This window comes from Dendrobium catenatum, unplaced genomic scaffold, assembly GCF_001605985.2.
Source record: "Dendrobium catenatum unplaced genomic scaffold, ASM160598v2 fragScaff_scaffold_1099, whole genome shotgun sequence".
In the NCBI taxonomy this organism is placed as follows: domain Eukaryota; kingdom Viridiplantae; phylum Streptophyta; class Magnoliopsida; order Asparagales; family Orchidaceae; genus Dendrobium; species Dendrobium catenatum.
Genome location: NW_021319561.1, coordinates 625,087 through 642,417, shown reverse-complemented (window position 1 = coordinate 642,417; position 17,331 = coordinate 625,087). Strand labels below are relative to the sequence as shown.

The window sequence follows — 17,331 nt, the reverse complement described above, 5'->3', positions numbered from 1 at the left end:
ATAAATTAGGCAAAAATAAATTTTAGTTGAAATGCTTCCTCTTTATTATTATTATTATTATTATTATTATTATTGCATTCTACTTATTGTAATTCCATCAAACTAGCGAAAGGACATTCAGTGGGAGTGATGACTCTCTCTTTGAGAACCCCTTGCTGCATCTCATTCTCTCTTTGGATTCCCTGACTTCCTCCATTACCTTCGGCTCTATCAGAGGAATTTCCTCTCCCTCCCAGTTCATGAAATCTCCACCTCCTCCCCCTAACTTCATCCCTAGCCCATCCAACAAGCAAATAGCCCCTTCGTTCCACAAAATGTTGCTCTTTGGAACTTTACCTGAGTCCGACTTTCCCCTCTACTACATCATCAAAAACTTCCCCTTCTTTTATCTCTCCTCCCGACCACCCAACCTGCTACCTTCATTAACTAGAAATGCATCGTTTGTGATGCCCAGAATATAATTTAAAAGAATTATTCATTTATCTTTTAATAAATAACAATCTGAGCTATCTAATATCATTTATCAGTAATAAATAGCAAAACATCAATGCACACATTTGTATTCATTCCCAAAAATTATATGCAATACTCATAATATATACATTCATCACATATATATCATGTCTCGAGTATAAAATAATAGCTAAAATTAAAAAAAAACTGAACATTAAGTAATCATGACCAGCCTCACACTCATGATCCTCTACTCTGACCTGAAATCAATTAACTATACATAATGAGCTAAAAAACCTAGCAGGTCACCAAAAACTATAACTGAATTTAAGGCACATCAAAGGAGCAATTTGTATGTTAACAGTCAAATCATAGTAATTACATTCATATGATCACTGAATCAGTGTAGAAATAAGAAAATCCAAATGCAATAGTAGTAGAATCAATTTACAGTAAAAATACTATTGTACGAAAGTCAGTGATGTAGTAAAGCAGTATGAATGTCAAATCTATAAAGCAATCATTGTATTCATAATACTAATTAGCACATAAATCGGATAAAACATTAAATCCAAACATCAGTAAGTGTTGTTATAATCAAATAAATATATTAAAATTATATAGAAATGTATACATGCTATCCAGTTATTATACATATATATTAAATCAATATCTTAATCACATGCTCAATATATCATGTATATCACATACTTAATGAATATATCACACTTTTTGTATCAATATATCATGATGTTAAAATTTATTTTCCTGAGCAAAATACGGGTTATTACAACCTTACCTCAAAAAATGCTACCTTATTGGATTTTCAAGTCAACTTTATTCAATCTTAAGATAATATTGCTCATATCACATAGTATGAGGTAGATGAAGCTGTCTCTTATTAAAATTTATCTCTTTTTGGGTATGTTATTGGTTCTCATCCCCATAATAAGCCCTCCTTAAAACCATTAAAAAAAATTGGTAGCTTAAGGGAAGTCTTTCTCTTCTCTCCCTCAATGATGATTTCTTTTTTTTTTTTTTAAGTTTTCTTCGCCCAATGATTTCAAAATGTTTTGGTCTGATTGACCTTTTTTTTAAGGAAGCCTTTTACTTTTAATAAATGGTTCGTGGATTTTGTGCCTATGAAAGATGAATTTGATTCTTTGCTTTTATGGATTAAAATTCATAATTTTCCTCTGGCTTGCTGATCTTCATTTGTTGTTTCTAAAGTTGTAAGTTTAGTGGGTATTCCTCTTATCGTGGATAATCTTACCGCTGTTAAGACTAGACTCACTTTCGCTCGAGTTTGTGTTCATATTGACAACTCCTTTAAGCTCCATGATGAAGTTAAAGTGAATATTGTTGGTAAAATACATAAGCTCATAGTACAATATTATTGGAAATTAAACTCAACCTTGCCTTGGTTGTGGTTCTATTAACCATCATCAATACCTTTACACATCTTCACAAACTCAGTCCTCTTCCCAGCCACCCCTCAGACCTCCTAGAGGTAGGAGCAGAAGTCAAACACCTCAAATACCTATGTAAAACCTATATGAACCCTTTATTACCTCCTAGAGAACCTAACCCTAATAACTAAAACGTATCCTCTTTACTCAACTCTAAACCTAAAGCCACTACCATTACCACCAACCATGAAAGCTCCATTCCCAATCTCAACATACCTCTCCCTAATTCTGCTCTCCTAAACAAAACCCATCCCACCCACCTTCTTCTTAACAAGTTCTCAGCCCTTTTGTTTGGCTTGAAAGATTTTTCTAATGCAACCCCATAAATCCAAAACCAACTTTAAAAAAAATATCCAAACTTCTAAATCTTCAAAGCCCCTACATCAAAACCTAATGAAAAAACTAAGGGCAAGACTTAACCCCACTTTAGAGGTTATCATGGTATAGATAGGATTTTTTCTTATAAGAATCTTATTAAGTCATATTGCATTGACATGGTTGTTATTATAGAAGCTAAAGTTAACCCTTGCCTTTTGTGCGACATCTGGTTTTAAGCTTCTCACACCCTCTTTCCCTTTGAAGGAAGCTGTAATAGTTTCCACTTATCTAAGCCTGGGCACATTTTGATTAAGTGGAATTCTACTAAAATGTCTTTTACTCCTTTATGAGTTCCCAACTCATTTATGGTCTAGTGAAAAATCAACTCTTTGCTTTACTTTCACTTATCTGTCATTTATGCTCACAACTCCCCTCTTGATAGGAGCTCTTTATAGACTAATTAGGTCGAGATTGGTTCCAATTTTTTTATTGTTGGTTCATCTTGGGCTATCATGGGAGATTTCAATTGTTTTAGATTTCAAGATGACATGTTTGGAGGTGTCCCTCTCCCTCAATCCAAACTTTAGGAGCTCAATAATATGGTTTTTGATAATGGCATGTTTGATTTAGCTTTTGTTAGTCTTCAATACTCTTGGTTTAATAATCAGCTGGATAACCAAATCCACATCAAGTTAAATAGGATATTTATTAATGGTAGCTGGTTGCAGAGCTATCGCACTTCTTATTATAATATGGACTGCCCCCACTTTTCTGATCACTCTCCAATCATTCTCTTATTAAAGTCTCTTACTCCTAAGTTATCAAGATTCCAATACAAAACTTACTAGGGTGAAATTTTCTATGTTTTGCAATAATGTCATTAAGGTGTTCTCTGAATTTCATTATATACTGTTCTTTATGGTAAGCTTAAAAGTATGAAGGTCAAGATTAAAGGGAATTTCTGGCACTCCTCAACTTATATTTCATCTTCTATTAATCTACTTGAGGCTCAACAAAAAGATTATTTTACTATTTTGGATTATTTTTCCTCTAATGTATATCTTAATGTAATTGTTAAACTTATATTTAGAATCTTTCTAATTTATATCTTTCGTCGGCTTCTTGGGTGATTTAAAGAGGCAAAAGTCATTGGCTCTCTCAAGGAGAAGATGATTTGAAATTTTTATATGGCATAATTAAAGGAATGAAAAATCACAACTTTATCATGGAGCTTTCTACTGATCTTGGGACTTTGTACTCTTATGATGATATTACTTTTGTTGTTATTAGACACTTTTAGTGGCTTCTTAACACTCCTTCTCTTACTTCCTCTCACTCTATCCCCATTGAAAGCATCATCCCTGATTACATGCTTTCTTTCTTGATGGATCATTTCTCTAATGAGGATATCAAGCAAGTGGTCTTCAATTCTCTTAAGTTTTCTTCTTCTTGTCATAATGGTTACCCTACGAAATTATACTCTTCTACATGGAATGTTACTAGTAAACCTATATGTGAGACCATTCATCACTTCTTCCAAAAAAGCTATCTCACAAAAAAGTGAAAGTCACTATCTTTACTCTGATTCCTAAAAATTCAGCTACTAATAACATAAAAGAATCGAGGCCTATATCTCTTTGCAATTGTTTCTACAAATTCATTGCAAAACTTCTTGCTAATAAGCTTAAAGAATGTATGCCTCATCTTATTGACATGTTCAATCTTGATTTCTTAAGCATAAAGTGTCCACTGATAATATCATTTTAGCTATTGAGCTTCTTTCTTATTTCAGAAAGGACCCTTACTATAACTATTTATATGCTAAATTTGACATCTTCAAGGCATTTGACACAGTTTGTAGGAATTTCATCCTCTCCAAACTTTCATGGGAAAGGTGAGCCTAATATTTTTGTCAACTGGATTAGAACTTGCATTGATAGTGTTTATTTCTCTATTTGTCTCAATGAATCTTTAAAAGGATTGTTTAGCTCCTCTTATGGTCCCAAATAAAGCTTCCCATTATATCTCAATCTTTTATGTACTGTTATGAATGGACTCTCATGTCTATTTAACAAAGATGTAAATGATGGAACTTTCTCTAAAGTTTATATTGGGAACACGTATATCACTCATCTTACATATGCAGATGACCTTTAGGTTTTTGGCAAAGCTACTATAGAAAATTCACAAGCCATAAAAAAATAGTTTGAATATGTTTACTGAAGTGTGTGGGCTCATATATTAACTCTTCTAAGAGTTCCATTATGTTCTCTATGAATACTGGCAACAATGATGATCTCTCTGTCATTCTTAACCTCCCTTCTGAATTAACTATATTAAAATACTTGGGTATTTCTATTTCTATTACAAGACTTAAGCTGTCTAATTTCCAACAGTTAATCATCTAAGTATTTTCCCTCTTACATGGTTGGAAAAGTAAATCCCTCTCTTGTGCTAGTAGAGTTCAATACCTTAAATTCGCCATTTTCAACACTATTTCTGATTGAATCAGATGAGCTATTTTACCTAAAACTTGTATTAAATATCTCAACAAGCTTTGTGCTAGATTTTTATATCATAGTGATTCCAGAAAATTGTAGTAGATCTCTTAAAAAAGTACTTGTAAGCCTAGGAATCATTATGCTATGAGTATTCCTTATCTTTCATATTTAACTTTTGCTTATTATTGTACTTTGATTTGGAGATGCCTCTCCACTTCGTTTCTCTGTAGCTCTTATTGCAAAACTAAGTATTTTTCTATTTGGAATGGTAACATTGTGAAATGTTCTAAATGGTGCAGGTTTATTGAAGGTATGTAGAGATTATGAAGCAATATCTGAATTTCAGGATAAATTGAATACCAATTTATCTTTTAACTGAGACCCATGGATTAAGGGGAATTTCATTGCTAGTTTGGTGAATGACAGTGTTTTCTCTTCTTATTTTGATGGTAGTGTCATGCAATATTTTATTCTTAATGAAAACTGATATCTTCCTTCTTTTTTTGCCTTTATTCATTAAGAAAGTGATTTATGACATCCTTATAGCTAATTCTATTTCTACTGATCTGAACTAGAAGGGAAAAATTAAGTCCTGCATAAAACATTTTATCATCTACCTTTACTTCAATTCGCCATCCCCTCCTGGGCTAAAATGTTATGGCATAAAAAGTTATCTCTTTGATTTTTTGTTTATGGATGGTTATCTTTATTAAGAGGATTGAAAACTGCAGATAATCATATTATAAAGAGCATTAGGGTGAACCCTAATTTGTGTTATTTGTTTTTGTTGCATTGAAAGCTCGAGCCCTTTATATTTTGAGTGTGATTTTTCATTTCAGTCGTTATGTAGCATAATTCCTTGCTTCTCTTCCTTTTATTTGAGGCCTAATTTGCAGCAAATTTTAAATTTTGTGGTTGACCATTTGGATACTCATGATATTATTAAAAAAGGTTTTTTATTTAGCTATTTGAGCTCTTATTTATTATATGGGGAAGGAAAGAAATTGGAGAAAATTTGGTAATCATTCTTGCAGTCTCTCAACTGGTAAATATGATATTAGAAATGCTATACGTCTTAAACTTCATAAACGAAAATACTGGCAAAATTTTCAGCTATTACTCTAGCATTAACTCAGGTGGCCCTTTCTCCAATTGGCAGCATCATAAGACTAAATTTTTGGCTATCTAGATAATGATGACATTTTTAGATTTCTTATGTATCTGTTTTTATATTTGACTTTCAAAATTATAAGATTTTTTATTATTGCAGCTCCACATTTATTGTAATTTCTATATAAGTTGTAATGCTTTTTTGTAATCTTTTTTAATTTTTATACAATGCATGTGGGGTAGTCAACTCAATTTAAAAAAAAAATAACAACAGGGACATATTGTCTCTTTACCAAAATACCCACACCTTTTTTCCTAATCCCCAATAATGCCATTTCCGCCTCTTTTTCCAATTTCGTTGGTGGACACGCTTTCTTCCATCTCCACTGTCACGCCCGTGAAGCACTACACCACCGCTCTTGGATTTTTCCCATCCTGCTTTGATTCTCTTCATTCACGGGAAAAACCACTACAAAATTCAAAAGCTTAGCTTCTGCTTTATAAGCACCCATTATTCCCCAGAAGCAATGCGCCATCGCAAACCCTTGAAGCCCCTTTCTCCTCTCCTCCTCATCGCCATGACCATCCTCACCCTCTCTCTCTTCCTCCTACTCCTCCGCCTACCACTCTCCTCCAGCATCAATTCCCCACCTTCGGCCATCAGCAACGCCTGCCGCGCTGCCCGTTTCCCTTCCTCATGCGCCGCTGCCCTATCCTCCTACCCTTCCCTCCCTTCATCCCCCTCTGCTGCCGACCTCATCGCTGCTGCCCTCTCGTCAGCAGCCGCTGGTCTCCCCACGGCGAAATCCATGGCGCAATCTATCTTCTCGTCCTCCTCCTCGAACCCTAACCGCTCCACCGCCGCCCGTAACTGCCTCGATGACCTCTCTCTCTCCGCCCGCCGCCTCTCCGACTCTGCCTCTGCCGCCTTCCTGGCCGATTCCCGCGCCTTTGCTGGCGCCGCCCTTTTGTACCAATACGATTGCTGGTCCGCACTCAAGTACGTCAACAACACCAGCGAGGTCGCCAAAGCTATGTCCTTTCTTGACTCCCTTTACGCCCTCACTTCCAATGCCCTTGCGATGATCAATGCCCTGCAACGCTTCGGCCCTGATGTCTCCCTCTGGGCCCCGCCCCAGACCGAGCGCGACGGCTACTGGGGTGAATCTACTGCCGCCACCGCTGCCGCCTCCGCCATTGGGCGACTCGTTCTACCGCCGCCGGACCTCACGGTCTGTATCACCGGCGAATGCGACCACCGGTCCGTGCAAGAGGCGGTTATGCAAGCGCCGGACTATGGAACGCGGCATTTTGTGATTTACATCAAGGAAGGAGTATACCGCGAGACGGTGCAAGTCCCGATCGAGAAGACGAACATAGCTTTCGTTGGTGAGGGCATGGGGAAAACTGTCATCACAGGTGACCTCAATGCCCAAATGACCGGCCTTTCTACCTACAACACGGCCACCGTTGGTGTCACAGGTGACGGATTTGTTGCTAGAAATCTAACCTTTGAGAATACCGCTGGTCCAAAGGCTCATCAAGCTGTGGCCTTTCGGTCCGACAGCGACCACTCGGTCATTGAATGGGTGGAATTTTCCGGCCATCAGGACACGCTTTATGCCCGCTCTCTCCGGCAGATTTACCGGCACTGCCGGATTTTGGGCACTGTCGATTTCATATTTGGCAACTCGGCCGCCATTTTTGAGAGCTGCGACATTCAGGTGGTGCCACGGCTGGAATCGCCGGAGAAGGGGGAGAGTAACGCAGTAACGGCGCATGGCAGGACTGATCCAGGGCAGCCAACAGGATTCGTCTTCAAGGACTGTGTTGTGAATGGGAGTGATGATTATGTTTCCATTTATCACCGGAAACCAAGGGCTCATAGAGTATATCTTGGGAGGCCGTGGAAGGAGTTTTCAAGGACTGTGTTTTTGAATTGCTACTTGGAGGAGATGGTAATGCCACAAGGATGGTTGCCATGGAGAGGGGAGTTCGCATTGGCGACTCTGTTTTATGGAGAGTATGAGAGCAAAGGGCCAGGGGCGAACTCGTCTGCAAGGGTGAGCTGGAGCAGCCAAATTATGGCTGAACATGTTGGAGTTTACTCGGCGGAAAATTTTATTCAGGGGAATGGGTGGGTTCCTGCTGATTAATTGCAGGGAAGATGAAGAAGATTTTGCTCTGTTTCTTTGGAGAATAGAATTGCTCGTTAAAAAAAAAGGGAGATAAGATTTCTCTTGATCAGTAATAGATTCCATCTTGGTACTAATTTGCAGCTTTTCTTTCAAGCTTTATGACTAGAGCTAAGGTGATTTTTTTTTTTGGAAGGAATTAAGGATCACAATATATATTGAATTAAGCTAAGAAAATATAATTAAAAAAAATTAAAAATTAAAAATGATCAAACTCTCAAAATGGAACTTGGATTCACTGTAAACGCAAAATGTAATTTGGTTTTCTAAGAAAATCACATTTCGAATCCGGCTTTCATTAGAAAACCAGATTTTGCATTAGAAAAAAAGATTTCAAATTTGATTTTCTATAAAAACTCAAATTAAAATTTGATTTTTTATAGAAAATCAAATTAAGTTTTGAGTTTTCAACCTAAGATAAAATTTAATAATTTTGTAATATTTAATATAATATTTTGAAATTTCAAAAATTAAATATAATACAATGTAATATTTAAAGTATTATTAAAAATAACATATAGAAATAATAAGTTTAACCAAATAAATAAATAATAAAATTTAAGGAAATAAATAATAAATAAAAGTCATTTAGTATTTTTAATACAATATAATATATATTTATAAGTATATTATTCAATATTGTTTTTGTTGTGTCCTGGAATATTCGTGGCGGTAGATAAATATAAAATTTAATGTCTTAGTTTTGTATGAAGATCCATCATACAAGTAGATAAAAAAGAGGGTGTAGTGTTCATAAGAGAAAAACATCCCAAACTTTATTTTGTTTCATTAATTTTTTTTTTTTTTTTTTTGGGGACATTAGGCCATTTAAGACAAACTCACACACACAACGCATACACATGGACTCGAACCTTGGACCTCTTAGTTGTAAGCCTAAGCTTTCAACCAATAGGCCAAGGTGAGTTGTGTTGTTTCATTAATTTCAACTCATCATTCATAGTATTGATCCACTTTTCAGAATTACTACTTTGAATGCCCTTTGAGAATGAAATTGGATTTTTACTTGTCCCTAAATCATAATCAGATTCTTGTAGATATATCAAATAATCATCTGAAAAGAAGCAAGAAGAAAGTTATCTCAAATGAAAGCTTAGTAGCATATATTTGGCAGAGCAAGTCATGTTGATGTCTCCAATATCCTGAATTATAGAAAATACTATATTTAATTATGAACAATCCATTTCTGTCACTAGAGTTTATGCATCTCACTTACATAAGGACAAACTTTTAATTATCTGCAATCTCATATCATGCAGCAGAAGCAAATAAGTACATGGAATCAAGGACTTAAGCTGCTCAATGCCTAATGAATCCAACCGAATTATTGATGCAATTCCTATAATGTCTATCCTCAAAAAAAGACACGTTGATAAAGAGGAATGGGGAAGCCAAGCGCTTAATGTTTACACTCAACCAAGCTGGTTAAGTGATGCATGAATGGCATGAAGGCTGAACTCTGGGAGTAGGAGGATCAAGGAAGTTGAAGAGATGAAAGACCATCCAATTTTTTGGCCGGCTTTGGGAATTCTGGGCCACCATCATCATACATTGGATCTCCCCAGTGCAATAGCATGCTCTTCCAGTCGCAGTAATCATCTTTACAAATTCTTAGCCTCGCATCAGTCACAATCCTCTTCCAATGACCATCTGAGTAATTAGCTTTCTCTGCTTGCCTCTTGTCCCACTCCAAAATCGCCTTCCTTTGCGTACTTAGAAGGCAGAATTTCTGCAACTTCTTCGGCATGGAATCATGCACTCTCCACCACTTCTGATGAGCAACATCACTAGCAAACTCCTGCATGAAGTCCACATTCCAGTTGCAATCATAGTCCCGAAAACATAGCCATGGCTTGAGTCCTAAGTAGTGAAGCACATAGAGAACTGGAGGATCGGCACCAAACAAACTGGTCTTCTTGGCCTTCTTCTCTTCTTCATCACCAATCCAGAAATGTTTCAAGAAGTTCATGTGCCTTGGAATTCTGTGCCACCATGTAAATATCTCATTCAAGTATCCCTGGTCGCCGCCATTGTATGATTTTATGTCATTGATGTGGTCCATTAACAACTTGAAAGTGCAGTTCGAAGGTTCGACGACCATCACGCCAGAGTTGAAGAGAGTTCCATTGTTGCCCGTTGCGCTGATCTCCGGCATAGTGAAGAGGAAATCAATGTTTCTTAGAACAAGAAGGTCGGCATCAATGAAAATGATTTTATCATATTCTGTTAGCTGCCATAGGCGGAACTTGCTGTAATTCCACTCATTGTAAGCATCCTTCGCTGCTTTAGGATTTCTTATCCTTTTGATCTTTTTGATCTTCCACCCTGCAGCCTCAAGGCCATTCTTGTAACGGCTACTGATTGTTTCATCGACAAGGATTACGAGGTCTCTGGTTGAACCAGTTAAACGTATACTTCGAGCCGCAACAATTGCTCCGCAGACATATTCATCCTCAGAGTGGAGAATTGTCGCATATGCTTCTCTGCCTGCATTAGTTGATGATGGCCTCACTGTTTGAAATTTGAAGAAAACGGATTTCAGCTTCTCTGATATAATAAAGCCACTTGCTACCAAAGTCAGGAAAAAAAATTCTGAAAAATAAAGGCAAGTTGCTTCTTTAAGCACTTACCTAGGATTATCAAAAGTTATATATTTACTCGCTTGCATTTATCATGAATAGTGTTGCAGTGTTACTTGTTTAATTAACGCAGCTCATCTTGATCTATTAGTTGAGAGTTTTGATTGGCTAACTAAAAGGTCTTGGATTCGAGTCTTGTATATGCTTAGGGTGTATGAATTTTTCTTAATTGACATAAATGTCTCAAATTACTATATAGAAAAAAGAAGAACTTTCCCCTTCTTTTAATACATAATGAAATGAAGCTTAACTAAAGAGCTAATTACATATAAACAAGGAATAATTCATACTATAAAAGATGTTTCTTGAATGTCTTCTATGCTAAAGCAAATGGCTAGGAATTAGAAGCAATGAACATAGGGGATATTATTTATATAAAGCCATTCTTATAGTGGAGATAATGGTGGAATATAAAGAGATGAAACAAAGAAATATGAAAAAAAGGGGAAAATTTGCAAGAAAGGCAAAAGTGAGACTTTTTAAAATACATTGATTGGAGATTCATCAACACCATTATCTTCCTTAGCCTTATCTCATCTCTTTCTGGTTGGCTTTATGAATACTCATCGTTTCACAACGTTTTAAACACAATCCTCTTCTCATTTTCATACAAGTTGTCTTTAATTTTCTTTACCCACCTTTGAAGTGCATTCTTTGCTTTTTTATTGTTCATGTCTAAATCACAAGCGTGAGTCTATTTTTCATTAACTTATTTTCAATAGATGTATTCTCATAATCCCCCTAATATAATCATTTTGAAATTTATCCATTTTAATATTATCATATTCATTTTAATGGTCTCATTTCTATTGTTCTAAATTTGAATAGGATGCTTCATGCAAGTGATGAAAAAGAGAGAAATGGATTCAATAACTTAATTGCATGTGTAATTCATCAAATTAAGGCTTCGTTTGGGATGGCTTTTTTACTGCTTCATGAAGCAGCTTTCTAGTACAAAAATTTTAATTTTTATGCTAAGAAGCTACTTTGAGAAGAAATAAAAAAGCCGTCCCAAGCAAAGCCTAAGAGGCAGACCATGCATGATTATCAAATAATTAAAATCTCACCTTTATGCTCAAATGGTAGTGATAATTCACATGACCCTATTGGAAACTTGAGTTTCTGCATTAAAACCTGCAAGTCAGGCTTGTATAACCAAATGTTCCCCTTTCTTGCAACAAGATGCTTGCATGAAAAGAGATTTGGTATTGGAAGACAGTCTGTAACAAGAAGAACAAGTGCTGGGTCATGGCCTTCTTTCGAATCCACTGAAAGTTTGGCTGCTGCATTCTGCAAATGTAATCGAGCTATATCCCTTGTCCAGTTGCCAGTCCTATTGCAGGGAAGTTTGACAGCCACCAGGCCAAATTGTGATCTTCTTGGGACCTTAGGATTTGGAAGATTTTGGCAAGAGGGTTCGTCAGATTCTTCTTCCTCATCAATCCATTCAGGATAGAGGTCATCCCAAGTAAGATCTTTACCAGCATTGTCAAGTTGAACCTTCGAAAATTTCGCAGTTGGCAAAAGATTTTGCCAATTTTTGATCTCAGTGCTATTGAAGTTTAGTAATCCAACCTTCAGATTTTGTTTCCTTCCATATAGCTTTGTTGTGATTTGTACTATTTCATCCCACTGAATCTCTATGTTTGAGATGTATCTTTGATCGGGAATCTCCACACTCCATATCCATCCAACACTTGCAAAACTTGACCTGCATTGTTGTTCTTAAGTCAGATATCGTATTCATTTTATATAGATTGCAGTAGACTGAGTGGTAGCCACTTTTCTTTATAAATATATCTTTTTTTCTAGTGGTGAGAAGAAAGGATGTCTCTTTCGTTGTTTACTTTGAAAGAAGGGGGGTTTCTTTGTAATAATTGAAAGTTGATATTAAGATAATTTTTCTTTGCAAGATGATATCATGTCCCATTAACCTAAGAAAAATGCTTTGTTGCCTAATTTATTGCCCAAAATAAGCCTTAATGAAATAAAAGAATAATGATCTAAATCATAAAAAACTTCTAAAAGTTTAGGAAACATGCACGTGCTTCCTGCTTCTCTAAGGTCTATTTGGGGAGGTGCAATTTTTTATAAAAATAATCGTGAAGTTATTATGGGTAAATTAAATTAAAAAATATATATATATTCTTGGTATTGTAATTTTTTTTAAAAAAAAAGCCAAATAACAATTTTCTTATAGCTCTCACACACTAATAAATTTATGCTTCATTTGGGACAATTTTTTTATTGTTTTCTTTTGTGCTAAAAAGTTGTTTTTAGAAAACAATAAGTTGTTCCAAACGAAGTCTTAGTTGTAAAAAATGGATTCTTATTACAAATTTTTTTGAAAAGTCGCAAGAAACCAATACTTAAATAGAATTATAATTATTGTTTGAAAAGCAAAGTAGTCAAAAAGCTATCTTAAATAGGTTGTAAGTAAACCATCAATGAAAGACTAATAAATTCATGTTTTTCAAAGCCTTATATATGGTCATGGTTAGGTACCCATTGGGTATACCCATGCTCTACAAGGGAGGGCTTCACCCACCCACGTCCACCTATGGTGACTTTTGGGATGTCGTACTCACCCATACTAACTCACTTCCCACACTTTTTGAACGCAGTCTGTCACGGACTGATGCCCTTAAGGCTTGTTTCCCTTTGCTTTGACTGCAAACTTTCAAGCCCATATTTGAATTTATTATGGTTGCAGCGCGGTTCAGTGTTGCTCACTGCCTAGTGAGGATTGCGGTAATATACGGCATACAATGATTAGCAATGTAAATCGGTTTATCCCCCGATATTGAGTATCCACTCGCGAGGTATTGGACGTACCCATACCCACCCATGGTATGTGGGTAGGTGTGGGTATGGATACCCAATGCAAGGCTCTGCTATTTTCCTTCTCATTTCTAAGAGTAAAGAAATATCATGTGAAAGTTTGGAACAGTTATTGTGAAGTAAAGCAAGCAAAACGGGTAGATATATAATTGAAGTAATTTTATGTACCGGGCAAGGTTGATTGATGATTTTGCATAGAGACACTTTATTGGAGAGTGAAGAACTTTAAATAAGATTCCAACCACCAAAAATACAGTGAAGCACTTCAACCAACAAAGCTTGCTGCTTGAACTCCTTTCTTGACTTGGGTTGTCCAGCTTAGCTGTTTCTTTGAGGCCATTGCTTTTGTGGTTTCTTCGTTGGTTTGCGTCAGAACTGAATACATTTAAATAAACTCAATGAGAGCTTTACTTTGAGGCTAATCATTAAGAAAAGAACAAAATGTGTAAATTAATCAGAATAAATAAAGAAGAAGAGCAGTGTAGAATAAGACAACATTCTTTCAGGGGCAGGATTGTTATTGAATTTTTTTTTTCCTTAAATATTTTGGAAGGCTTAAAAATGCAGGAAGGTGATGAAAAATAAGAAATGATAATAAAAAAATGAAAAATATTAAAAGGTGCATAAAATTAAATAAGAAAAATTATCAAATAAGTTGTCTTACCATTAAGGTTTCGTTTGGGATAACTTTTTTGATGCTATCTAAAACGTCTTTTTAGTACAAAAATTTCAGCAAAAAAGCTATCACAAACTAAGCCTAAGTAAGGAGATTATCTCTGCATGATGTATTTAAGGGTTTGTTTGGGCTAATTTTCTCACTATTTTGTTTTACATATATCAATTATAATTTCGTTTGACTATTATTTTCTTGCTACTTTCTAAAAATTTATATGGTAAAAATTGGCTTTTATAATAAAAGTTGGTAATGTGCGGTAGTTTTGAGAAAGCAGCTATTTGAATTTAAAAAAAGAAATATATTTTTAATATCTACAATATCTTTTTAAAAGTTACTTCCCCCACAATAACATCATAAATACCTTTATAAAATATTGCAGTTGTCTTAAACAAATTCTCAATCTTACACTCGATCAATAGTCAAATTTTTGGAATAATAAAAAAATGTCTTCACATTTGAAATTAAATATTTACTTATGTCACAACTTACTTTCCTATCTCATGATTCTATTTCTTATAAATGAAAGTAATACCAAATGACCATATAATTATAACATATTTAAAGACATAAATAAACAACAAAATAATAACATGGCTATAAAATGCAAAAGAAATAAAACATATCAAACATTTGTGAGAAAAATAAAATTTTTATTTTATGTTCATGATTCTCTTTAGCACAATTGAGTATAAAAAATGTAGCAATAGTCAGAGTCGTCATTTGAGTCTTCAATGATGAGTAATAACTTCTTTTAAAATTATTGTATAAAACAATTTTCTAGCAAAAAAAAATTTTTGAAAGTAGAAAAAAAATAATTATCAAATAAATATTATGATTGTGGTCTGAAAAATAAAATAATAAGAAAATTATCTCAAATGAAGCCTAAATCACTTTATATCAATTGTTTACCTTCATTGAAATTTGCTAAGGATTATGATTATATGTTTAATTGAGTATAATGTAGATGAGCATTAAAGTTGAACTTGAGGATAAGGCAATTATATCAAAAGCCATGGAATTGAATGTATTTTTAGACAGTCACCTTGTGGGATGGGAGTTATTCATGTGTTATTCATATCATGAATTATTATTTTCACCCTAAGATACGAGAGATTATTAGGTGCAGAGTGCGGACGGGGAGAACCGTCCGCACAAGCCTTATTCAGCGCTAGGTACCGGCACTCGGTATCGCTTAGTACCACTGGGTACCGCTAAGTACTCATATTTGTGCGGATGGTGCACACTCCGCACCTAATAATATTTCCTAAGATACATAACGAATTAGAAGATCTCACTCGTTCTCTAATTTCACATACATTACAAAGTAGTGTTGTAATATCTATAGGACGTCTTAATATTGAAGCATGTATGGAGCCACGATCATCGGCATACTATATGCCCAAATCATCACCTTTATTAGCTTTTAAATCATCAAAATATAATATTAGGTGATTTTACATCATCCTCATTTATATTCTAATCTACAGCTAAGGTCTTTCTATGAGTAGCAGACTTGCAATTAGGGGTGTAATTAAGTCAAGTTGACTCGTGAGCTGACTCAAATTTATTTAGATAAATGGCTCATGCGCCGAGCTCAATGAGCTAACAAACGAAGCTTAAGCCAACTTTGACAAGACTTGTTAGCTCGTAAGTTGACTCATTTAGAAAATATTAATAGAAAATGCACTTTAAGTATATTAGCATTCAGAATTTTAAATACAAAGTTATTAAAATAATTAAAAACTATATCACACTTTCGTATATTAAGTAATTATTATTTTTCTTCTAATTTCTCATTTTTAACCATTTTCTTAAAAAAATGATTAAATCATAATCATTTTCACTATTCATATCAAACGAGCTGGCTCGTGAGTCATCTCAAACTCGTAGAATAAAGCTCGAACTCTGTTAATTAATCAAGCATAAGTTCAAGAGAGAGGTGACCCGAACTTGACTTGGCTCATTCACATCTCTACATATAAGTAGGAGAGTGATGTTGAATAGATATAGATATCTCATTCAAGAAGAAAGCAAAATCATATATGATTTTCCCATCTATATATATTAGAGGAATTGATAATTTTATGCCACCAAAAATTATACATTACCCCTGACTCCAAGCTAAATTGGTTCTTATCAGTCTTTATGACTATCTATATATAATCTATGATATTTTGTAGAGAATACTTGTGGGAACAATCAATCTTTTGAGTAATTTCTTAGTAGATGTCCAACCGATTATGTTTTCTTTCCATATTCTTATGTATAGCACTTCAATATTGATATATATTGTTGAGGGCTAAATATACGCGGCAATAGAGTTAGAAAGTTTACGTCTCAGCGTTGTACGAATATCTAGCACACAAACATGAGAGAAATAAATACATCCAGACTTTTATGTGGAAAACCCTGGAAATGGAAAAAATCATGGGGCCACTCCTAGTTGAAAAAGATCCACTAGTGTTTGCTTGAGATACAAGAGGTTGACTCGTCCTTAAAATTTATGTTGATTAAATTACAATGATTTACTTCCTGATTGAAGTCCAGTTACACACAAGTTGCATGTGTATTTAAGTTGAATTCAGAATCACTTAGAATTCTGGCGTTACTTAGAAATCGGGCGGAGTTTCGGCGTCACTTGAACGTCAGGCAGAATTCCAACGTCACTTGGGCAGAATTCCAGCGTTGGGTAGAATTCCAGCGTCACTTGAGCGTCGAGCAGAATTCTGGCGTAACTTGGGCGTCGGGCAGAACTCCGGCGGTGATCACGGAGGAGTTTCCTCACTCCTATCTTTCTCTTCTTATTCTCTTCTTCTTTTTGCTTAGATCCTCTTTCAAGATAAATGAGAGGTCTATTTATAGATTTATGGAGTGCCATGACTCGTAAAATAGGTGAGATCAAGGGTAAATGGGGAGTGGTTGGATGGACGGTCGATATTGAATCCCTTGATCGTGTACCGTTCATCAAATATTTGAAGTTCTTAATGATATTAAAATTCAGCAATCTTGGGCTCGTTGGATTCGTCTCGTCGAGCCGCTCGATTCAACTATAAGCAAGTCATGTTTCAAAACTGTTTGTAACTCAAATTGTTATTTTAACTTTCTAACTGG

General features: G+C 35.2%; 2 protein-coding genes across 3 annotated transcripts; one reads left to right on the top strand and one right to left on the bottom strand.

Annotated features, from left to right (window-relative positions):
• The first annotated feature begins 6,200 nt into the window (after window positions 1-6,200).
• Window positions 6,201-9,465, top strand: LOC110102376 (probable pectinesterase/pectinesterase inhibitor 51). Of its 2 annotated transcripts, none has more exons than XM_020830701.2 (2): window positions 6,201-8,027; window positions 9,324-9,465. In XM_020830701.2, the coding sequence occupies exon 1, from the start codon at window positions 6,379-6,381 to the stop codon at window positions 8,005-8,007; it is 1,629 nt and encodes a 542-aa protein (XP_020686360.1). In that variant the 5' UTR covers window positions 6,201-6,378; the 3' UTR covers window positions 8,008-8,027; window positions 9,324-9,465. The 2 variants fall into 2 exon arrangements, with proteins under 2 accessions (XP_020686360.1, XP_028554348.1); XM_028698515.1 differs by having other exon boundaries at window positions 9,327-9,464.
• A 35-nt stretch (window positions 9,466-9,500) lies between these two features.
• Window positions 9,501-17,098, bottom strand: LOC110102379 (putative UDP-glucuronate:xylan alpha-glucuronosyltransferase 3). Its single transcript, XM_028698511.1, has 3 exons — window positions 16,830-17,098; window positions 11,771-12,414; window positions 9,501-10,575 (listed from the first exon to the last, which is right to left on the bottom strand). The coding sequence occupies exons 1-3, from the start codon at window positions 17,096-17,098 to the stop codon at window positions 9,539-9,541; spliced, it is 1,950 nt and encodes a 649-aa protein (XP_028554344.1). The 3' UTR covers window positions 9,501-9,538.
• Window positions 17,099-17,331: the final 233 nt, after the last annotated feature.

Coding starts and splice junctions, on each gene's coding strand:
- LOC110102376 (XM_020830701.2), top strand. CDS start 6,379: ATGCGCCATCGCAAACCCTTGAAGCCCCTTTCTCCTCTCCTCCTCATC.
- LOC110102379 (XM_028698511.1), bottom strand. CDS start 17,098: ATGGCACTCCATAAATCTATAAATAGACCTCTCATTTATCTTGAAAGA. Junction 12,415..16,829: donor AAACTCCGCCCGATTTCTAA/GTAACGCCAGAA, acceptor ACAACAATGCAG/GTCAAGTTTTGCAAGTGTTG. Junction 10,576..11,770: donor ACTACCATTTGAGCATAAAG/GTGAGATTTTAA, acceptor AATTTCAAACAG/TGAGGCCATCATCAACTAAT.